This window comes from Garra rufa, chromosome 4, assembly GCF_049309525.1.
Source record: "Garra rufa chromosome 4, GarRuf1.0, whole genome shotgun sequence".
NCBI lineage: Eukaryota > Metazoa > Chordata > Actinopteri > Cypriniformes > Cyprinidae > Garra > Garra rufa.
The window spans coordinates 32,580,862-32,605,961 of record NC_133364.1 but is presented as its reverse complement, the minus strand read 5'-3'; the positions used below and the strand labels follow the sequence as shown (position 1 = coordinate 32,605,961).

General features: G+C 39.5%; 2 protein-coding genes across 2 annotated transcripts in view; one reads left to right on the top strand and one right to left on the bottom strand.

Annotated features, from left to right (window-relative positions):
- The window catches only part of LOC141333827 (NACHT, LRR and PYD domains-containing protein 3-like), a 54,735-nt gene extending 35,354 nt beyond the window's left edge, over nucleotides 1-19,381 (top strand). The window contains exons 8-10 of the mRNA XM_073838976.1: nucleotides 9,730-9,903; nucleotides 17,248-17,294; nucleotides 17,799-19,381. Of these exons, the coding sequence (XP_073695077.1) occupies nucleotides 9,730-9,903; nucleotides 17,248-17,294; nucleotides 17,799-18,319 (742 nt within the window). The 3' untranslated portion in view covers nucleotides 18,320-19,381. The remainder of the gene's footprint in view (nucleotides 1-9,729; nucleotides 9,904-17,247; nucleotides 17,295-17,798) is intronic.
- LOC141333833 (uncharacterized) overlaps nucleotides 1-25,100 on the bottom strand; it is a 376,082-nt gene that overhangs the window by 206,377 nt on the left and 144,605 nt on the right. The window lies entirely within an intron of this gene.

Below are 25,100 nucleotides of genomic sequence, written 5' to 3'. Positions count from 1 at the left end.
CATGGCCACGAGAAATGGAAGCGTACGATCACACAGTTGTGATTCGCACTTCGGTGCATCACATGATCAACTGCTGAATTCAAATCTGTTTTGGCGCTTTAGCTGGCGCTGAGCCAGATTGGATGCGCGGAGTGCTTGTCATATTATCACAACTATTCAGCGTTTTCAACCATATAACGCTTATTTTAGGTTTCAGACATTTAAATAGGGCTGCACGATTTAGTGAAAAAATCTAATTGCGATTTTTCTGATCAAAATTGTGATTTGCGATTTAAAATGCGATTTACTACTATTTCATAAAAGAGCCACAGGTTTGATATGGTGGTTTTAACAGCACCAAAGAAAGACCAAGCATAATCGCAAAGTATGCTACAATGTGCTACTGTTTATTTAAAACCTCTTAAACCTTGTTGCCATTTTTTAAATAAAGTTGTCAGTTGTCATGACAAATTAAGAAAAGAACTACAGTATCTTAAATAAAATTAAATTAACAATTAAAATTATATAATAAAATATTATTAAAATCGTTTATAATAATAAAAAATATATATAACATATTTATCCTCCCGTAAGGATAAATATATTAACATAAAATATCTAAAAAACAAAACATTGTTATTCATCTATTGCACAAAAGCAGCAAGAACAACTAGTATACAACTTACAACTATGATTAGTAAGCACAAGGATAGGCAGTCATCATAGGTGATAGTAGGGGTGTAACCCCGGTGTCCTGGCCAAATTCCCTCCACTGGCCCTAGTCAATCATGGCCTCCTAATAATTCCCTTTCATTGAATTGGCTATGTCACTCTCTCCTCTCCACCTGTAGCTGGTGTGTGGTGAACGCACTGGCGCCGTTGTACTGTGGCTGCCGTTGCATCATCCAAGTGGATGCTGCACACTGGTGGTGGTTGAGGAGAGATCCCCCATATGACTGTAAAGCGCTTTGGGTGTACGGCAATACACAATTAAAGCGCTATATAAATGCATCATTCATTCATTCATTCATTCATTCATTCATTCATTCATTCATAGGTGTTAAAGTTAGAATCCACTCACTGCTCAAAAATTCTTGCACAGTGCTGAATATTGCGTGCTCACGAATTAAAACACACGAAGTGTAGACATTGTGACAAAAATAATTGTGCATAATATTCATTGTGTTAGAGCCTTATGAGATCACGTATGAACTGGGATGTCAGCTTTAAAGGAGCTTTGTTTGCTTGCATTCTGTCTATATAACCAGTGTTGGGCACATACCTTTAAAAAAGTAATTAGTTATAGTTACTAGTTACTTCTCACAAATAGTAACTGAGTTAGTAACTGAGTTACATCATTATAAAAGTAACTAATTACCAGGCAAAGTAATTATTGCGTTACTTAAAAAATCTAATTAATATAACTGTAAAATAAATATAAAACATTGTACACTAATCTACACTAGTTTAATGTTGTTGTGGGACAACGTGAGAGACAACTATCAGATTCAACATATTATTATAAATATTATCATTACTATAGTGGAACAATAAAGCACAAATAAAGATGGTTTAGAAATGTAAATATCGTTATCACCTGTGTTCTTATCCACTAATTTTGTGGCGGCATGTGACGATGTGAGGTGCTTCAGATTAGAATTACTTGTCATAGACGCAGAGAGACTCTTTTTTTCCTGCATAAGTTGCACGTTACATAAATATTTTTGCCTTTCACCTCAGCGAGGGAAAAGTATGCTTATACTTCCAGTTTGCAAATGTTACCTTTGAACTTGTTGGACTTGCCATCGTTGTGACTCCTGGGTGTTGGTGTGTGCCACTAAACGTGCACGTGCTTGTGTGTGAACACCCGCACTACTCTGCCTCTGATTGGCAAACAATGGAAATTTACTCAATTTAAGCCAATCGTCGCGTTCTCAGTTACAACACGTTTACAGCCACACCAATCATCATCACTGGTTATGTGTCCCGCCCCGGCCCCGAACACATACAAACACACACACACACACACACACACACACACACACACACACACACACACACACCTCAGAGAGAGAGAGGTCCTATGGCTGAGAAAGACGCTGCTCGCATGAAAACCGCTTCAGTGTTCTCAGTTATAGTAACGCGCATTTTATTGTCAGTAACGGTAACGGCGTTGTAACGGGAGAAAGAGTAATTCGTTTGATTACTTGTTACTGAAAAAAGTATCGCCGTTAGTAACGCTGTTTATTTCTAGCGCCGTTATTCCCATCACTGTATATAACAAATATTTTATCAGGAGCGTTTATGCTGGGGTTTTGTGAAACTTACGAGATGTTACAGAACTGTTTCATGTAAATTCAATTGATGTACTGAAAAAAACTATATAGGTTACTTTTATGCAAGCTTTTGCGGGCAGGAGCGGGACAAAACATGAATGTCGAGGCGGGAACGGAACGAGATAACATTTCTGCGGATGTGGGACTGAAAGTACACACTGATGTCTGTGGAAGCGGCAATCAGTGATGGGCAAGCTACTTGGAAAACATAGTGAGCTAAGCTAACAGTTACTCTTCATTAAAAGAAGCTTAACTACACTAAAGCTAGAGCCTTGGGTAATGTAGCAAGCTAAGCTACAACATGGCAAAAGTAGTTTACTACATTTAAGCTATTTTTTTTGTATTTCATTTTTCAATTGAACCAACATCATGCCAAATCAATGCTTTTTCGGTAATCAATTAAATTGTCAGTCATACAGGCATAAAAGTTCAGTTTAATTGTTCATTTAACCACACTTCCTAACCAATTTGGCAACAAAAATCAGTATCAGACAGGACTAGATTTATCTCATATTTTGGAGGGTTGAATTTTTTCTTGAAAAACATTTAAAAAACAAAAAAAAACAAAAAAAAACAATGGCACCTGTTTCTGAATATTGAACGAATAAAACAGGGAAAACACAACATTTGTAAATAAAAAAAATGATACATATAATTGAATAACATAGCCTATATGGGTGTTCGTCAACTGATTGCATGCCGTCAGAGTTTACATTACAGTGTTGACAGCTTCGTAAAAAATAGGCTAATGGAAGCGCAGTAGTTTTGCTGTATAGCTACTAAAATATAACGGTTACAGACCGCACAAACACAACACTTTAATTTACTGCCGTTTTTGAACAAAGATATTGATTTCATGAATACAGGAGTCAGATTTTTTTTTTTTTATTGTCAGAATCTAAACAAATAATAATAAAAAAAAATAATTTGCAGTCAAGACTGTGAATAAATAACAAGTGCCGAATGTAAGCCAGATTTAGCCCAGACCCATACTATCTGGGAAGTTAAGCTAAATTCTATTGTAAATTTGTTATCTAACAGTAATAATATTTAACCGAATCAAGCACCTATTTTTGTTTGCTGAAGGTATAAAAAACACGCTAACTTGAGAGGAATAATTAAACCGACAGGTCACGGCGGCAGGTGGCTATAAAGTCACATTTTATTACATTCTGAAATAAACAGGCATACAGCATAATGTTATAATGTTCCGACATTATAGTTTCCCTCCTTAAACAACAAATCCTTTAACTTTAACCGTATTCAAAACAGAACCAGGATGAAATAAATAAATAAATAAATAGAACTGCCTAAACAACCCAAAACAAATTTAAAGCTAAACTGAGCGTAAAGTTGGGATTATGTAGACTACCTCTCTCACCACAAATACAAATGTTTCCATATCTGCAATGTATTTGAAGCTAAATTATGCGTTGGGTAAGCGTTGTATTTTATGCACGTCGACAGAAAATATCATAATGAGCAAAAATGTGCCACGGGACAGGCTGAACTACACGTAATACACACTATTTAAATTGACTAGTGTAACTTTTGGGTGGCTGTGTTTTATTTCTTAAATGAACAGGTTGCAAGACAACCGGCGCGATCAAACAGCTGAATAGCATATTGTCTACTTTTGGTCATAGTAAATTCATAATTCGATACTGCAAAGTGCAAAGCAGTAATATAATTTGTTTAGACTATTAGAACATGGTTTCATTCTTATTTCGCTATGGAACCTGATTTTTTTTTTTTTGTTGTTGTTGTTGTTTTGTTGCTAAGAACGAACTAAAACTATTTGCCTTTCGCCATTGATTTGACAACCCACACTCACCCACTCCCCATCTCATACTTCTCAGCTTGAGATCTTCCCAGAGCCTGCTTCAAAGACTAAAATCAAGGCGCCCACCACTAGTTCAAATACTTTGTTTTTTTTCTCAATACTTCTCCTTTCCTCGAATGCAAAAAAAACATTAGACTTTATAAATACAGTGTTGTATTATAAATACAGAAAACATGTACTTTTTCAATCAGCAGTTCTTTATTTACCTTTAGTCTGCAAACAAGCTGAGATGCTTCAAACTGCGCGCCGCACTTCATTCACGAGAGAGGCGGGAGGAATAATACGGTTTGACTGACAGTTTGAGGAGCCAATGGTGTCACGAGGTTTAGTGGCGGTGGCGTCGCTTACTGACCCAGGATCAGTGAACCGTAGCAGTTATATTTCCGATTTGAGTTAAAAGCAAAGAAAAAAATATAGCTTTTAGCTTTTGTTGACGCTACCGCGCTACTTGATCAAAAAAAGAGCTTAACTACTGAAAAGCTATTTGATTCAGAAAACAGCGACGCTACCACCACGCTACTGAGAAATGTAGTTAAACTAGTAGCGTCACTACTTGTAGCGACGCTACTGCCCAACACTGGCGGCAATAATGATCCTTACAAATATAATCTGATAACATATTTTATTGATATCATACAGATTGTGTAGGTAACTATAAAGTTTACTCTGCTTTTCTCCCAGCTCACCAGATACTTACTTTATTGTCTTTCGTGAGGAGAGGATGAATTTGTGTGTTGTAAATCCCACAGCTCGGATTCAGGGCAAACAAACATGGCGGCGCCATTCACCCGGTACAGATCAACTAACGCAGTCATTATAAAAGTGTTTCAGCTTTTAAATACATTTATGTGCACATATTTCAAAATTGGAATATTGGATGTTTCATAATATAGTGAGCGTGCTTGTGAATATTAATAATAAAAAAAGAAAAACGAAATAAAAGTGATCCATGTGTCTTACAGATCTATTGTGGCTGCGGTGTGTCACATGATGCATTACCATGGAAACAGTAAGGCGAAACATTCTAAAATAACAGTCGCCTAAAAGAACTCACTCACACTGGGGGTCAGCTAGAATATTTTAAACTCACGTGTGAAGGGGTTAATCGTAATCAAAACAGAGCCAGAATGAAAAATATATAATGGATAAATATATTTGTGATAAACGGCTGTACTGTTTGCAATTAATAGCGAGCGGCGCCAGCGCGATCAACAGCAGAAACATACTCTGTCATTTTTGTTCATACAGTAAGGTATAATTCAGAACTACAAAGTGCAAAGTGTAGATGCATATAGACAAATTAACTGACAACACTTTGTAGAACTGAGGTCTTTATTCACCCATACAATCCACTTCCTATTTTTGTTTCTCACCCATAATAACCTTAGACCGCCTATGACTTACTGTATAGACAGTCACAGGGAAGATAACAAGCAACCATCAAAATAATATATATCTACTTTCTTAATAATAGGTTCACTTGACATAGTAAGTTTTTAGTTTAGTTTTAGTGTAAAATAAGTTGAATAATCTACAACAAAAAGATTTTAATAGCTGACATAGCTGACCCTTCAGCTTTACCTGCCATATAAGTATACATGAACAGTGAAACTAGCAGACAGTGTACAACCTGACATGTATACCAAGAACATAATGCAGCATTGTTCCCGCTTTTTTAACAGACACAAGGAACATGACTGCTGCAATTGGAGTGGTATGAACAGTCTGAGCTTACGTAGTGTAGTCTTTGTATAGGCAGTTAGACTTCCTGCAGCACTTCTGTCTGCAACTCGTCGACATTAGGCTGAGGTTCTGGCAGAGGTTCAGTGTTGTTGTAGGCAGGGTGTTTGTTCAGGTGTATGCATGAGGTGGTGCCTGTTTTGTACATATGTGGCATCTCCGGCCTGGATATGTTAGCTGTTTGGCTGCAGGGCTCTTCCTATAACCTTTCCCAATCTGTTATATTTCCTGTCCTTCTGTATCCTTACTGTCTGCCCTGTTTGCAATGAGGCCAAGGGTCTGACTGACCTGTCATAATGCACCTTTCCTCTCAGTCTGGTCCATTTTAGAGCCGACTGGACCTGGTTTTCTACCTTTGGCACATACATGACTTTGGTCATAGGAATAAGGGTCTTGGTGCGCAAGCCCATTTACCACGGTCAGCGTTCAGTATGAGCTGCAGCTGTCTAATGGTCTTCTTGGGAAGGCCAGTTAGGAGACCATTACAATAATCCACCCTGCTGGTGATAAAGGCATGAGCAAATTTCTCCAAGTGTTGACTGGAAACAAAGCATAATGTTTTTTAGATGATAGTCTTTGTAGTCACGTCAATGGAAGAGAGAGGTAACCCAGCATACAAAGAGTTACAATAATCGAGTCGAGTGGAAATGAAAGCATGGATAAGAGTTTCAAAGCTTTTCCTGCTCAAGAAAGGTTTGACTTTAGCTAATCGACGGATATGGTAAAAACCAGTGCTAACTACCTGCTTGTCTAGTTTGAGACGGTTGTCCGAGTGAATTCCAAGATCTTTGACATCTGATGTAAGAAACGGAGTAAGTGCGCCAAGATCAAACGAATTGCCATTTAAATTTTTATTTGCCCCAAATTGAATGATTTGGGTTTTCTCGTCATTAAGCAGCATAAAGTTATTAGTAAGCCACGTTTTGATTTCTTGCAAACAGGCTTCTAGTCTTTTATACGCTGAGTTGTCATTGCGTTTTATTGGTATGTAGAGTTGTGTGTCATCTGCGTAACAATGATAAGATATCCCAAACTTAGTTATGATGGATCCCAGGGGCAACGTATACAAAGAAAATAGCAATGGTACTAATATCGAACCCTGGGGCACACCACAAGTGAGCTGAGCCGACGAGGATGAAAAGGTACCTAAGCTAACAGAGAAAGTTCTATTAGACAAGAAAGATTTAAACCATTTTAAAACTGTGCCTGAAATGCCAATGGAGTGTTCAAGCTGCAATAAAAGAATCCTGTGATCTTCAAAATCAAAAGCTGCACTCAAATCCAACAGTACTAATGCCATGGTATGACCTGCATCTGTGGTCAATAAAATATCATTGAAAACTTTTAACAGCGCTGACTCAGTGCTGTGCAAGGTTTTAAAGCCGGACTGAAAGATGTCAGAGATAGAATTAGTTTGCAAATAGTTTTGCAGCTGGAGAAAAACAACTTTTTCAAGGATTTTGCATAGAAAAGGCAGGTTAGAGATGGGTCTATAATTTGCATGATTTGCTGCATCAAGGGAGGGTTTTTTGAGAAGTGGCAAGTTTAAAACAGGCTGGAACCGTCCCAGTGGACAGACAGTTATTTATAATAGATAAAATGTCTGAACCGACTGTATCAAAGATCTGTTTCAGAAGAGGTGAATTAAGTAGGTTTCAATTTTAAGATGATTTCTCTACATGTCTGAAGAGAGACCGGTGCAAAATCGCTCCACTGAGAGCAGGAGTAAGAAGGATCGGATACTGGTTGTATCGAGGTAAACGATTGGGCTCGAATAGTGCTGATTTTGTCAGAGAAAAAATTAAGAAACGTTTCACACTCAAAAGTTTGTTGAGAATAACATTCTGGGACAGTTAGAGTTTTTTACAATAATATCAGATAAAAAATTATGCTTAGCTGTCCTGACAGCCTTTTGAAAATTACATAAGGAGGCATTAAGCATTTCAAATGAAATTTGAAGCTTGTCTTTCTTCCATTTACGTTCAAGCCTTCGGCTCTGTTGTCGTAGGGATCGAATATCGTCATTGATCCAGGGCTGAGACTTGTTTCGAGGACAGATGAGCTTTTGAGGTGCAATAAAATCCAAAATGTCCGAGCATTTGTTATTGAAAAAGAGAATCTGGTCATCAACATCAGAAAATTATGCGAGTCTGAAATAAGCACATTGTCAGTCCCCAAGTAAAGTTCTGAGATGACATGATTTGAGTGTCAAGTCAGAAGGCGAGACCAACATGCTTGGCGTGGTAAAGTTTTAGGTGGAGCTGGTAGAAATGTAGAAAAGAGCACTGGTCTGTGGTCAGACAGTGGAGTGTCACAGATGTCAATGTCTACCACAGATAACCCAAAAATCAAAATTACATCAAGTGTGTGCCCATGACAGTTTGTAGGACCATTTACCCATTGAACAATGTTCAGGGAAGATAAAAGGCTTATAAATTCCTAGGCTAAGGCATTGGCAGAGCAGCAGACATGGATATTAAAATCACCAACTATTAAAATATGATTGTATCTGCTAAGAACATTCCCTAGAAAGTGAGCAACTCGTTTATGAAGTTGCTAGATGATAGGGGACGATAAATTACTAAGAGTAAGACAGGATGAGAACTGACCAAATAGATTTGTTGCACCTCAAAACTACTGCAGATTATCATAGGTAATTGGCGGCAATGTATTTTATTTTTGAAAACAGTCACAAGTCCACCACCCCAGCCAGTCAACCGGGAGGTATTAAAATAGTCATATTCGGGAGGAACCAGCTCAGAAAGAGGACTCAGATCACCTGATTCTCTTCCAACAATCTGATTTTGTCCAGATTGTTGGAAGAGATAAAATTGTTGCAGATGAAGGTTTTGTTTGCCACGGATCGCACTTTGGCAAGCCCTATTCTGAGCTGCGGTGGATCCAGTTGAGCATCAGAAACTGCAAAGTGAGTGCAAGTTGCAGTGATTCACTTTCCTGCGACGAAGCCGCGGGGAACTCCAGCTGGAAATCTTGGTAGGCGAATCTGGAACAGCCGAGGGAATCCACAAACCACCATGCTCCGCCGAGCCCCAAGAGATGTGAAGGTGGCAGGCCGCTTCTGACCGCACCTTCGACAGCGGGGAAATAGTGGAGCCCATATACAAGCAGCGAATGGCTGCATAAAACAAATAAAAACAATAAAAACGTAATGAGTAGCACAGAGAGTGGACGGCACACCAAACACACCGGCGCCATCTTCCATGATGAACATCCATTTAAACTTTTGCTCTCCTATACTTAGAACTATTTGCTGTTGCGATTGAAATAGCAAAATGGTCTGAAACGATAACTAAACAAACTGCAAAACAGCTGCAGTTCCAAGAATAACTTCTAACAGCACTGCACAAGCTAGCAGCACTATCTAACGACTGTGTGCAGGATGCCCTTAGCATCTTTATACAATTCAATACCGGTCTCGATGTTGAAATGTTGTGTAGGTCTGGCTATTCCACCCAGCTTAAAATCTTCAAGCGTTTCTGCGTTTACGAGTGCGACTGAGAAACTTTCATTTCAGAACATTAGAAGTTTTGTTTTTAAATCTTATATTCTTTCCTTCATTATTTTGTTAACATAAGATTTCAGAAGCAATATTGTGCCACTATTGTTTATGTGAGAGATCTAACGCTTTACTTTTGCATTTAAATGCAACATATATGATGTCCAATGACTATGACTGGGAATATTTGTTTCTGCCTGATAATGCTAAATGAGCACAACATTATCTTTTTTGTTGTTTTTATTGAATAATCAGTCATATAAAAAGGAACAAACAAACTAATGTGATGTGGACTGTTGTATGTTTTTTTGTAGGTTGTCTGGCTGTATGGTGACACAGAAAGGCTGTCATTATGTGTCTTCAGCTCTGAGTTTAAACCCCTTACACTTGAGAGAGCTGGATCTGAGCTACAATCACCCAGGAGATTCAGGAGTCAAGCTGCTTTTTGAAAAACTGAAGGATCCAAATTGCTCACTGGACAAACTCAAGTATGTCAAGCAGAAGCAGTTTTTGGGTTTATTGTTTAAACTTTTCAGTGCCTCTGTATATCTATATGAGTCTAGTAGTTTTTAAAGGATGCAACAATATTAAGGATTTAAAGAGCACTGGTCTGAGGAGTAAAATCTTAACTAAACTACTCAGACAACTACTGAGTAAAAGGTAAAAACAAACTGACGGGAGGAGCAAACGACAGACACAGTGGGTGTGGCGTCAGGCCTCGGAGAGGCTTTTATTAAACAGAAAATGAAAGAAAAGTGTCCAAAAGGGGAAATAAAAGTGTCCAAATAAACGGGGGATCTGGTGTCCTCGAGTGCTGGGGTTTCGTGAAGGATGGGTAGTGTTCAATAGAGAAGGGTCCAGGTAAGGGGCGGAGTCCGGCGGCCGCACGCGCTCCCCGCGTGGGACCGGGGTGCTAGGGGCGGCGGCATCTCTTGCGGCTTCGTCCCTCTCTAGCTTTCACGGTACTTCCAGAGGGGAATCTACGGCCCGGCATCCTGGCCCTGGTGCGGTCTTCAGCCGGACCGCGGGTCCGGCGGCTCGTCCTCCTGGCGGCGCGGGATTCCCTCTTCACCCCTTCCTGGACCCGCGAGGACACCAGCGTGCATGCACGGGGGAGAGACCGGTCTCCTGAGGAGAGGCGCGCTCGGGATTTAAACAGCGGCGGTGATGAGGCTTCATTTCCTTCACGTGTTCCTCATCACACGCCGCCAGCCCGAGATGATTTCTCGCCCCTCCTCTCCCCTACACACCTGGTGAAGGGCGGCAAATAAGGGACGGGGTGGTGATGATAATTAGGGGGGAGGCAGCCGACTCGTCACAAAACATATAAAAAATTATAATACCCCAGATTAAAAAGCACTACAAAAAATAAATAAATAAATAATAAAAACCTCACACTCAACCATAAAAATACAATTCAGTTCAATGCCGGTCTCAATGTTGCAACATGTGATTCAGCTGTAAAGCAGCTCTTCAGGGGCCTCATGTACAAAGACTTGCGTTGAATTAATCCTAAAACATTGCGTACGGACAAACCTGTAAATGTGCGTACGCAGTAAAAAAATCAGATGTACGAAACACTGCGTACGCGGAATTCCACGCATAATCTCTTTGTACATCTGAATTAACGTGAAATTGAGCGCACGTGCACGAGCGCAAAACCCCTCCCTGCCTCCTCCCCCGTATAAATATGGTAATGACTCCAATTTGGCAAAACCAAACGAAAAAGCAATGGCAAAAGCAAGCAAGAAGAGAAACTTCACAGAATGTGAATTGGAGGTGCTCCTATCGGAGGTAGAGCGCAGAAAAACTGTGTTATTTGCAAGTTTGTCCTCCGGAATTAATAACAAAAGAAAAAAAATAGAGTGGGAGAGTTTAGCTGACGCAGTTAACGCAGTGGGGTCTGAACATCGCACTGTGACCGAATTAAAAAAGAAATGGTCCGACGTTAAGGTGCAGGTTAAGAGGAGAACAGCGGCGCACCGTCAAAGTGTGGACCGAACAGGCGGGGGAACAGGGGATGCTGAACTAACACCCTTTGAGGAGAGAGTTGCCTCAATTGTGGGCGACACTTTACTTTCTGGAGTAGTATCCGTGTCTGTGGGAGACACGGATGTATTAGAAGAACCCCACGAAGGTAACTTCTCATTTTATGTCTTAACTTTGGTAAACATACCAGTTTACATTTAAGTTTCCAATACATGCAATGTAGCGGTACATAGGAGACTTTAATTTATGTATCCGTTGCATTTATAAATATGCGTGTACCCATAAAAAAATGGACTCAAATATCAGTTAACGTGCTTGTTTTTATTTAGACTTAGATGGTGCAGGAACATCCACTGGCACGCACTCGGAGTCATTGCCTCCTGAGCAGCCAGGACCCAGTGTCTCCGGCATTTCCAGCGCTCCCCCCAGTGCTGAGGCTCGTCCGTCAGGCCGCGTCTTGACGCATGCTGTTCTGGAGTCACAACAGCAAATTGTTAGGGCCATTGGAGAAGTTAACAGTCACCTAAAAATATAACTGATGCACTCACAGACATAAGCCAGTCATTAAAGGAATTGGTCAAAAAATAAATGTTGTCTCTGATTACCTTTTATATTGCCCCAACCACACGTTGGCGGGCTTGAATGGCTTCTTGGTTGGGCTGTATGAACGCTGGTCCTGGGTCTGGGTTATCTGGCGGTGCCACTTCCTCACCAAGAGGTATGCCATGTCTGTGCGCGACATTGTGCAGCACACCACAGGCCAGCACGATGCGGCACACTTTATTAGGGCGGTATAGCAGCACCCCTCCACTCTTATCAAGGCAGCGCCACCGGCATTTCAGCTGCCCAATCGCCCGCTCTACAACTGACCGAGTGCGAGAATGGGCATCATTGTATCTGCGCTCTTGGTCAGTTTGTGGGTTGTTGAGGGGGGTTAACAGCCACGTCTTTAATGGATAACCGCGGTCTCCTGATATGCAGTTAAATAATTATGCTCAATAAATTAAAATAAAACTCAGCTGTAATAATTTCTTTAAATACCTCACTCACCAAGAAGCCACCCATCTCGCACCCTGCCACCTTGGAGCCTCATCCCAACCATGCTGTTTGTGAGGATGAATGAATCATGGGTTGACCCAGGCCATCTTGCCACAATATTTGTTAGGCGCATTTGAGCATCACATATTATTTGCACATTTATTGAATGGAAATGTTTCCGATTCACGTATGCAAATTCGTCTTCAGATGGCGCCTTTATAGCAATGTGCGTGCAGTCGATCGCTCCGATTACATTAGGAAAACCGGCGATCGCTGCAAATTGCGCTTTAATGTTTGGCTGGTCAACTGCATGGTATGGAAACCTTATATACCTGCTAGACATGCGGATGATCCCGTCCCATACAGCTGGCATTGCACGACTCAAAGACGACTGGCTTAACCCCGAGCGGTCTGCCAGTTCCCTTTGGAAAGAACCAGTTGCCAGGAAACCAAGCGTTGTCAGCACCTGTAAGGGAACGGGTAATGCGTGGCTCCTCGCTGTCTCTCTTTCCAAATTTGGACCCAACTCAGCACAGAGCTCCAAGAGGATAGCTCTTGGGAATCTGAAACGGCTAATAAGCCAGTCATCATCGTGGGCCAGAAAATCACTGTGATCCCTAAAAACGCGTTCCCTTCGGATTTGGCCATTGACAATGTCCTCCAATAAGGCCAACACTGCCATTGCCATAGACTAAGGGATGTATACATTTGCAAATGCTTTTATATGTTCTAAATCACATAATTGGTAGAAAAATATTGTCTCAATTAACCCATTTTATCAATTATAAATTAATAGCAATGTTTTTCACATGTGTTGGTGCGATACTTTGTAGTGTGCAATTTAAAATAATTGCCTCTAGGAGTCGCCAAGGGAAATAAAACAAACACACGCACAAAAAAAACACGTACGCCAGACATGGAGTTGGCGTGGATCAACGCACATTCTCACGTTAATTTCACTGTTAGTAAATCCGACCGTGAGAGTGAAAACTGGCGTAAGCAAAGTTTTTGTGCGTACGCAGCGTTGATACATGAGGCCCCAGAAGATTGTAGTGCAGCTTAACCCTTAAACGCATAATTCTGGTCTTTAGCGACGTGGGACGTCATTTGCTACCTTCTCCCTCCTTCATTTTTTTTTTAAAGTTTGGCATCAGATTACTTAATATTCCTCAATTGATTCATTATAAACAATACAACACAAAATAAATATGAAATATAAAAGAATGTCTGTTTTCTGATAATAATTTTTTTTGTATAAAGTGTGTAGGGTTGCTAGAAACCTGAGGTGTGCAATAGTGTAAGTATATTTTTTGTGCACAAAAATATGTAATTATCTGATGACTAAATACATGCAACTCACCTTTACTCCTCGAGGTGACACTGTTTGATAGACAATAATGATGTGTTGTTTCACTCATAACTAGCAAACAAAAAACAAGTTAAAACTTTTTGTCTGATAACCTTTACAATCACTAAGTCTGCTAGTGTCGTTAGCATCACAAGCTAGCTGCTTTCTGACTAAAAAAGAGCTGCAAAGAGCTTACAAGACAAACACATCATACTAACCCAAAATCTCAGAAAAATGATTAAAGAGCAGTATTAATTATCTTTAATATAACAGTCACTAAAAAAACAGTCTATTCACCTCTGAATATATATATATATATATATCTTTCAGCACAGTGCCACTTCCAAGTCAAACACCCCTAAAAATCCAATTGACAACCTCGCGGCTGCGGGGCCCTAAGTCAGTGGTTTTCAATCCTGGTCCTGGGGACCCACAGCTCTGCACATTTTGTATGTATCCCTTATCTGACACACTCAGTTAACCCTCCTGTTATCCTTGGGGTCAATTTGACCCCATTCAATGTTTAACGTATGTACATATATAATTGACTTTTTTTTTTTTTTGCTTCAGATTGAATGACTTTTCCTAATTTAATGGGGAAAACTTGGTAAACATAAAACTAACATGATATTATTTGTTCAATGCCCTGTACACATTTTTGTTACATCGGTGTTCTTTGGGGTCAATTTGACCCCAGGTTCTTTTAGCTGTATAAAACATAAGAAATATAAAAAATTTACACACATTTGTTTTGGGTGATATTGAGGTCACTATAACATGCTATGATTTTATAATATGCACTATAATTTTATATGTTAAGTATAATAAAAATAAAAAATAAAACTAACACAACCATACCTGTAGTATTGCGAGAACCACTGTCAGTTGAATTGCTCTCTCAATCGAAAATGGCCTCTACGCAAAGGTTTTCTGTCAGTGAGATTTTGTCACAGGTTTTTGACAGTGAAAGTTGGGGGGTGTTTCAGAGTGTTGTTAAGTAGTCAACAAAGACATCAATTACCTGACACTAACCTTTTAGCAAAAAAATATCATATTCTAGAGGTTTTAAATTTGGGGTCAAATTGACCCCAGTGGGAAAAAGGTGTTAGCGGATTTTAGGGTAACAGGAGGGTTAAGTACATGGATCTCTCTCCTAATGAGCTGATGAACTGAATCAGGTGTGGTAAATTAGAGAGACACACAAAATGTGCAGAGCAGTGGGTCCCTAGGACCAGGATTGAAAACCACTGCCCTAAGTGACTGCCTGTATCGCCTTTTGCACTGGCCAGCTCTGATTCTATTCTCAGAAAAGTGTAATTCATCAAGTGGTTATTTACAAGAGAAAAAGAGAGAGATTGTGTATGTATGAATTACCGCTATTTCGTTGATTTTCTCTTTTAACAGTGCAGCTGTGGCTTTAAATTACTACAAAAACAATACTATTACTAGTGGTAAAACTTTATTAGTGGTAAAGCTATTTTATTGATACAATTGTGGGGCAGTGCTGAAGTTTCTGTGTTGCTCAGCATCTCAAATAATTTCTGATACGTGCATGAATATCTGTGAAAGAGTTGAATGGTGCGGTTTCTACAAGTTTTGCCTTAACACGTTTCTATTGACGGACGATTACGTCATCACGTAATGTGTCACATGTCTGAAAAGCTCCCTATCAGATCTATCCAAAGAGACATGATCAAACTCCTAGGCCAATCCGTTTTTGAGTTCTGCCTTTGCAAACGTAAGGAAGGAGGGCACAAGGAACGCGAAATGGGACACACCCTCTAGCGCGCTCGCGTCTCGCTCAATGAGAGTTGGAAAACTATGAATTATGAACAAATGCAATAATAATTATGAATTATACCACCCATCCGTTAAAATTTAAGGTGTTTTGTGTAAAATGAGACCATTTTCATCTATTTAGCCCTATGTATGTGGAAATGGGATACTTTTCAATTCCGGTGCCTTATCTTTCAGAATGGAGACCCCTAGAGGACATTTTGCCTCCCTTCAATTAAATCTCTGTAACTTTTTTTTAAATGCCACCATTTTAATTATTTTTTCCCCATTTTACTGGCCCATAGTGGAATCAAAAGAAACTTTCTGCAGCATCATAGACCAAACAAATTTCAAATAACAGACGTTCAAGTAAAAACTTAATAATAAAAAAAGCTAAATTAGATTTTTTTATTTGTATTTATCATAAAATTATGAGAAAAAATATAATTATTCCATTGTTATTATTATTGTTAAAATATAGATTTTTTTTTCTGTAAAATAAGACCATTTTTATTAATTTACTCCAATGTATGTGAGTATGGCGCTATTTTAAATTCAGGTATGCCAAAATCAGTAAAAAAAAATCCCAAATATGCAGCAGAGCTGAAGGAGTTAAATATAAAACAAATATGAGAACACAATGAGAATGAGAAAACTGTATTTAACAAATGTTTGATATTTTCTAACTTGTAATATTTGTACTTTTGTAACAAAAAAAAGAAGCAGACTCAGATACGGTTTCTCTCATTTCTCTTTACTTTTCCTTTATCCGGTCTCCCCTCTGTCACCCACTGCTATCTAGTGGTTACACACTACCTTTACAGACACAACATTTCCCCCCTGCAGCACAGTCCTTGAGGTACCCATTTTGAAACATTACAAAACAATATCTCACTCTATTAGGAACAACCTACAGCATGTAACAAGAAATTACAGAATTACTTTAAGAAAACATTTCACCAAACACCAATGACTTACGCATGCCGGTATAATCATTTTAGACACTTCCAAAACTGTTGCAACAGAAAAGTTTCAGAAAAGTTTAATATTGCGAGCAAAAAAATCCTGCAACCTTATCATGTGCCTTGTTTTACAGTGCACACAAACAGTAGCCTGATATTTTGTTTTAACCTGTAAAGTTAGTATGCCACTGCCTTGAAACCAATCAGTAATAGCACACAGCGCCCTCAGCTGGTGAAAATAATCACAATCATACGACTGTCAGCTGGATATATTGGTCAGGCTATTAAACTGTATTTGCAGGTTGTGTTGAACGTGCTGTAAAACAGGGTCAGGGACAGGACCCCAAAAAACAGGGACTGTCCCTGGAAAACCGGGATGTCTGGTCACCCTACCAATTAAGAGATATATCGAGATAAAGGGTACCCCAAGTACCCTAGCAACCATATAGCAACACCCTAGCAACCAACCAGATTGTTATCAACCACAAAGCAGGTACCACATAGCAACAGTCTAGCAATCACCCTGAGCACCTTAGAAACTGCATAGCAACACTCTAGAAACCACCCAGAATACCCTAGCAACCACACTGAGTGCACTTGCAGCTGCATAGCAACCACCTAGAACATGTTATCAACATCACTGCAAGCACCCAGGTACCCTGGCAACTGCATAACAACAGTTTGTTGACTGACTGAATGTGTCTGTGTGTGTTTTCTAGTGTGGATCATGGAGGAGAATCCAGGATAACAGCAGGACTGAAGAAATGTATGTCTATACACACACACACACACACACACACACACACACACACACACACACACACACACACACACACACACACACACACACACACACACACACACACGTTGGGTTTACATGTTTTATGGGGACATTCCATAGGCGTAATGGTTTTTATACTGTACAAACCATACTTTCTATTGCCCTACATCTACCCTACACCTAAACCTAGCCCTCACAGGAGATTGTGCATACTTTTACTTCATCAAAAAAACTCATTGTGCATGATTTATAAGCCTGTTTCCTCATGGGGACCTAAGAAATGTCCCCACAAGGTCAAAATCTACTGGTATTAATATCCTTGTGGGGACATTTGGTCCCCATAACGTGATGAATACCACACACACACACACACACACACACACACACACACACACACACACACACACACACACACACACACACACACACACACACACACAGCTGTAGTGATTGTTGTTGTGTTCTAAATGTCTCTGTTCTTGTGTTCAGATGCCTGTTTTCTCACACTGGATCCAAACACAGCAAACACTAAACTCATTCTGTCTGAGGAGAACAGAAAGGTGATATTTGTGAGAGAGAATCAATCGTATCATGATCATCCAGACAGATTTGACTGTGTGCCTCAGGTGTTGTGTAGAGAGAGTGTGTGTGGACGCTGTTACTGGGAGATTGAGAGTAGTGGGGATGGCAATGTGTTTATATCAGTGTCATATAAAAGCATCAGGAGAAAGGGAAATGATTTTTGTGGGTTTGGATCTAATGATCAGTCCTGGAGTTTGATCTGCTCTTCCTACAGTTATTCATTTCGGCACAAGGACATATTGACTCATATCCCTGTGAAGCCCATCAGCAAGAGAATCGGAGTGTATGTGGATGAGAGTGCAGGAACTCTGTTTTTCTACAGCGTCTCTGACACAATGAGCCTCATCCACACAGTCCAGACCACATTCACTGAGACACTCTATCCTGGGTTTACTATTTATCCTAGATCATCAGTGAAACTGTGTTGATGAATCAGCCAACAAGAGATTTTTTCTTCTTTTTTCAACGTCTTTATTGATTTAAAAAAAAAATAATAATAATAATAATCAAAATAAAAAATAAAGATACATTAAAATTACATGTATGTGTTTATATATATATAGATAATATGTACATATACATAAACCCATTGAAATCAAAGCAATGGTACAATAATATTATATGGTGATGCATGTTAAGCCAAGTTACCCAGAGAACATATTTGGATCAGCTTCCTTTAGAAATCCTAAAAAGGCATTCCACACTTTGAAAAACTTTTCAGGTTTTTTTTTAACAATATATGAGTTTTTCCAAAGCTAAACAGTGAGACAATTCTTGTAACCATTGTTTAAAATTAGGACTTTCTGTATTTTTCCAGTGACAAGCTATAATGAGTTTTGCTTGTAATAAACAGAATGTCAACACTTTCTTATCAGAGCTAGTAAAAGTACACATTACAGGGAAAATATTTAGTATACAGAGTTTAGGACATTTGGGCACATTTTGTTTCAATACAAGGGATACAAAGCCTAAAACTTTCTCCCAAAAACATTCAACTTTGGGACACTTCCATAAACAATGACATAAAGTTCCTATCTCCTGATTGCATTTTATACATTGATCGGGAATGTTGGGGTTAAATTTGTGTAGTATTTCTGGAGTTATGTATACTCTCATAATCCACTTATATTGCAAAAGTTTGAACCTTGTATTAATCGTCTGAGTATGGGTCTTTGGGCAGATTCTCTATCACTCCTCTTCCATTATATTCTCATTTATATCTCGACACCATACGAAACGTTTATTTTCCATATTTTCTTTACAGTTAGTGGAAATTAGTCTATAAAATAAAGAAATTTGCCTAGCACCATTTAAGTGGTTTAATGTAACTTCTTCTTAAGGAGACAGATCTGGCAAGAAAAGAGAATGCTGCATTTTGTTAATAAAGTTCCTAATTTGGAGATATTTAAAAAAATGTGTTTTAGGCAAATCAAACTTTTGTCTTAATTCCTGAAAACTGAGCATAGTTTCATTGCTAAATAAATCTCCCACTTTATGCAAACCTTTTGTTGCCCAAATTTTGAATCCAGCGTCATGTGTCCCAGGTGTGAAAGTAGTATTACCCCAAATAGGTGTAAATTGTGATAATTTAGGAACCTCTCAAAGGGATTACAAGTGGCTTTTTTCAATTTAGGCAGGGGTGCCGAGTACAAATACAAGTTCAAGGGCAGCTGTCTAGATGCATCAGTCTCAATCTGAAACCAAGGGGTAGAATTATTATTTGTGAACCAAAACATTGCTGCTCTTAACTGGGCTGCCCAGTAGTACCACTTAAGATTGGGCACCTGCAACCCCCCACGTTCATATGGTAAATACAAAAGAGAAAGCCTCAATCTGTGACGACGATTTGCCCAAATGAAATTGGTAAAGAGCTTCCTCATATTACTAAAAAAGATTTGTGGTGGGGGTAGGGGAATTGATTGAAATAAATACAAGAATTTGGGGAGAACATTCATTTTTAATATACTGATGCGTCCAATCTAGATATTGGTAGAAGTGACCATTTATTAATTGACTCCGTGATTAATTTAGTTACCTGATTATAATTATTGGGGGCCAAATTATGTATGTCTGGCATGATATTAATGCCAAGATACTTAAAACCTTCCTGAGTATTTTTAAATGGGGTTTGCATGGGGGTGTGAGACGTTCTGATTCTTTAAGAAATAAAATCATAGATTTGGACTCGTTTATTTTATAGCCTGAAAAAGATCCAAATGTTTTAAATAGACTTAATAAACATGGTATGGATCTACTTAAATTGGATAGGAATAAAATAATGTCATCTGCATATAAAGCTAATTTATTTTCAATACCATGAATTGTAATCCCAGATATATCCTTATTTCTTCGTACTGCACTGGCTAAAGGTTCGATAGCCAATGTGAAAAGGAGCGGTGACAGGGGGCATCCCTGGCGTGTGCCACGAGAAAGCTGAAATGATTTAGAGATTTTATTATTCGTCAAAATCTCTGCCATAGGGTGTTAATATAAAATTTGTATCCATTTTCTAAAATAAGGACCGAAACCAAAACGTAAAAGGATATCAAAAGATAGCCCCACTCCACTCAATCAAAAGCCTTCTCTGCATCTAGGGAGAGTAAAGCAGTATCAGGCTCCTCTTTTTTTAAGTGACATTTAACACGTGACGTATATTATGAAAAGCTTGTCTACCTTTTACAAAGCCGCTTTGATCAGGATTAATTAATGATGGTAAATATTTTTCAAGTCTACTAGCTAATACTTTAGCAATTATCTTAGTGTCTGAATTTAAAAGACTAATCGGTCTGTAAGAACCACATTTCGTAGGATCTTTCCCTGGTTTTGGAATTAAGGTTATGAGGGCAGGTGACGTCATGTTGCTAGCAGCAGCTTGAAGAATTTGCTCCGTTCATATACGAATATATTTCCTAACTAAACTACATAAAACTCGGCGAATCTTCACTCATACAATATGGCATCATCCCTGAGAGGTAAGGGATCGCAAAAACAGGATCAAGTTAAAGACAAAGGGGACAATCTGAAATAGTTGACTCTGAAACAAGCCTCGTGTTCACCTGCGGCTGTAGATGCTAGCACGCACAACTGGATTAAGAATATTGGAGGAACTCGAGAAAATGAGGAAAGACAACCAAGAGGGACACACGCAAACTCAGCTCTCCTTAACGAGACTAGAAACGGCCTTTAAGGGACTAAAAGATGAAGTGACAAATTTGGAAAAGAGAACCACGGAGGCGGAGGACCGCATCAGCGCTAACGAAGATACTGTGAAGCGCCATGAGCAGGCCATTCGGACTGTGCGCTGCGAGGACATGGAGAACAGACTACGGAGAAGCAACTTGAGAATCTACCGTGTGCCAGAGGGAAGCGAGGGAAAAGATGTAAAACTTTTTGTACAAGAGTTGCTTAAATCCGCCCTTCAAATACCCCCAGAGATGAACATCAGCATCGAGAGAGCTCACAGAGCACTCACCGCCAGGTCTAAAAATCCAGATGTTGCTCTGCGATCCTTGATTGTAAAGTTTCTGGACTACTCTGTCAAAGAGACTATTCTAAGGAAAGCATGGGAGCAAAAAAAATGTACAAAGAAGGTCAGATATACTTGGACCACGACTTTTCTCCTGAATTGCAGAAGAAAAGATCGCTTGTGCGTGACGCAGTTAAGCAGCTGAGGACGAAGAACATCAGAGCCAGGTGTATTTTTCCTGCACAGCTGAGAGTGGCCCTAGAAGACAGTGAGAAAACCTTTCCGACGATGTCAGATGCTCAACCTGTACTTGAGAAAATGGGGGTGAAGGTGCGCGTGGACGAGAGGGAGCGGCTGGAAGCGGAGCTGTCCCGACACGGATGGAGCATTGCGGGAGCGAGAGCATGGAGTGGCCCGCAAACACGTTCATACGCAGGGATTGAATCCTCCTTCACCACAAAGGAGTGAGCTGATTCTTTATTCTTTGTTTCTTCGCCGAGTTCATCTTATGTTTGAGACTGATACCAGTTAGGAGAATTATAATAAACTGTTTTAACGCCGGGCGGGGCGGGAGGAAAAGCGAGTGGAGTTTCATCTTTCCACGGCTTGGCGTGCAACGGACTGCTCTGAGAGCCGGACACATCGATGCAAAACGTTTAGTTTTGTTTTCCACGGAGGACCAGTCACCACCCTCTGCCCAGGAAACACCGGGGACTGGACTTTTCAGATTTGATAACTGACTGATCCAGTCTGTTATGTGGAAGCCTACATTGTTCTGTTCATTTTTGTTGTTTTATGTTGTTAATGTTCTTCATGTCCTGAGATTGAAAATGGGCCAATTCCTGCTAATATTTAAAAAACATTTTTCTTTGTGCTCCATGATGAATAAGTTCATAATACGAGATGAACAATCTAATTTGTGTTACTTATAATGTTAAAGGGCTGTGTAGCCCCATTAAGAGGAAAAAAGTACTCAACCAATTAAAGAAATTTAACTGTGCTATAGCTATGCTTCAGGAGACACATCTTTCAGAAAAGGAGTATTTGAAGCTGAGGAGGGAATGGGTTGACCAGCAATATAGCTCCTCATATCACAATGGGAGAAAGAGGGGTGTCACAATTCTTTTCAATAAATCTATTTATTTTTCTCATGAGAAAAATTTCTGTGATAAAGAGGGGAGGTATGTGATGGTAATTGGAAGTATAGGGGGCATTAAAATAACTTTACTTAATTTATATGCTCCAAACGAGGACAACCCAAATTTTTTCAAGAAGATGGCATCATTGATAGCGGATAAAGCAGAAGGGATTATTCTGACTGGAGGGGACTTCAATTGTGTTTTGAGAGCAGCTGTTGATAGGCTCCCTGCTGGTTCATTTTCAAAATCCCAAAAGTCTCTGGCTCTTTTAACACTGATGGGGGAGTTAGGCTTGGTAGATGTTTGGCGCAGCTTACATCGCAAGGAGAGAGATTTTACGTTTTTCTTACAGGTTCACGGTACCCACTCAAGGTTGGATATGTTCCTGATGTCGGGAGCAGACTCCTTTAGAGCCACTGAATGTAATATAGAAGCAATCACCATCTCAGACCATGCTCCAGTATGTTTAAAATTAAAGATGAGCCCAAATAACAATTTTAAATATTGGAGAGCCAATGTATCTATATTAAATAAAGAAATAGTTAAACAAGAGTTACAAAAAAGTATTATTGACTATCTTGAATTTAATGATAAGGATGGGGTGTCTCCAACAGTGTTATGGGAGGGAGCCAAATGTGTCCTAAGAGGCAATATTATTGCAATTTGTTCGAGATTAAAAAAAAGAGAGAATTGCAGAACAATTAGAATTAGAAAACAAAATCAGGGCATTGGAAAGAGAATTTCAGACAACTCGGAAGGATGACTTACTGGATAAACTAAAAGAGACTAGACAACAACTGAACAACTTGTTAACCTACAAAGCAGAGGGGCAGCTGAGATTCACAAACCAAAAATATTATGAATTTGGGAATAGGGCTAGTCGCCTGTTAGCATTTCAGCTGCGTAAATCGCAATCAAGCAGAGTAGTGCATAAAATAAAATGCCCAAAATCTGGGGATATGATGCAGCAGCCGAAGGATATTACAAAGGCATTTGCCAGCTACTACCAGGAGTTATATAGGGAAGAGGACTGCCCAAATAAAATGGAAAAGATTGAAGATCTGCTTAAATCAATTAATCTTAGTAAACTGACCGAAGAGGAAGCTAACCAAATAACAAGCCCAATTACAAAAGAAGAAATTAAAAAAAGCATTATGCAACTTAAAAATATCAAATCTCCAGGAGTGGATGGACTCCCTGGAGAATACTACAGAGTGTTTGAAAAAGAGTTGACTCCAATTCTGCATAAGGTCTACAATTACGCTCTCTCAGAAGGTGTCCGTCCCCCCCCCCCCCCGGTCATGGTCTGAAGCCATTATTAGTGTCATCCATAAAGAGGGCAAAGACCCAACACTCTGCACCTCTTATCGTCCCATCAGCCTTCTATGTGTTGATCTAAAAATACTTACGGCCATTATTGCAAACAGAATTCAAAACTACATAAGAAAACTTGTCAAACCTGACCAGACTGGTTTCATTGCACAGAGACAAGGAACAGATAATGTCAGAAGAGCCTTAAATCTCCAAATAATAGCGCAAAAAAGGAACACCCCATCAATGCTGCTCAGCTTAGATGCTGAGAAGGCGTTCGACAGAGTGGATTGGGCCTTTCTACAGCAGACTCTCAGACATATGGGTTTTAATGACATCTTTATTAAATGGATCCAAATATTTTATAAAGACCCCAGGTCACGAGTAAGGGTTAATGGCCACTGCTCTGATTTTTTCTCATTGGGATGCGGTACTAGACAGGGTGAAGTCCTTTCCCCCTCTTTATTTGCACTTAACATAGAGCCGCTGGCCGAACTGATTAGATCCAATCCTCTCATACAAGGAAAAGAGATGAAACCAATGCTCCTCATAAACTGTCTCTTTTTGCGGATGATATTTTATTATTTTTGGAAAATCCTATTACCACCATTCCTGCCCTGCTCCAAAGCCTTAATGAGTATAGTACTGTATCGGGATACAAGGTTAATACAAATAAATCTGAAGCATTAATGATTGTTGGGAACTGGCCATCACAGTTAGATAATTTGGTCTCATTCAGACATTCCACACAGGGGTTTAAATACCTGGGGGTAACAATTACCCCTAAGACCATTCAGTTGTTTTCATCTAATCACGAAAAGTTATTTAGGGAAATCAAAACTGATTTGAATAGATGGGACGTACTTCCACTTTCTCTCCTAGGAAGAATTGAATGTATTAGAATGAATGTTCTACCAATATTACTGTTCATATTTCAAAGCCTCCCTGTTTTTGTACCACAATCTGCATTCAAATCATTAGAAAAATGCATTTCAAAATTTATTTGGCAGAACAAAAGGCCAAGAGTGCGCCTTAAAATTCTGATGTCAGATAAGGATAATGGTGGCCTGAGGCTGCCTAACATAAAAATGTATTATTGGGCTGCCCAAATAAGAGCAATAGTGGCCTGGATCATTCGTGATCCAAAAACAATATGGGTCTCCATGGAGGAGGAGTCAATGCCTGGAATATCTCTATTGTGGCTCCCATTCATTGGTCTAGAGCAGAAGTTCTCAACTCTGGCCCTCGAGGTCCATTTTCCTGCAGAGTTTAGCTCCAACCCTAATCAAACAC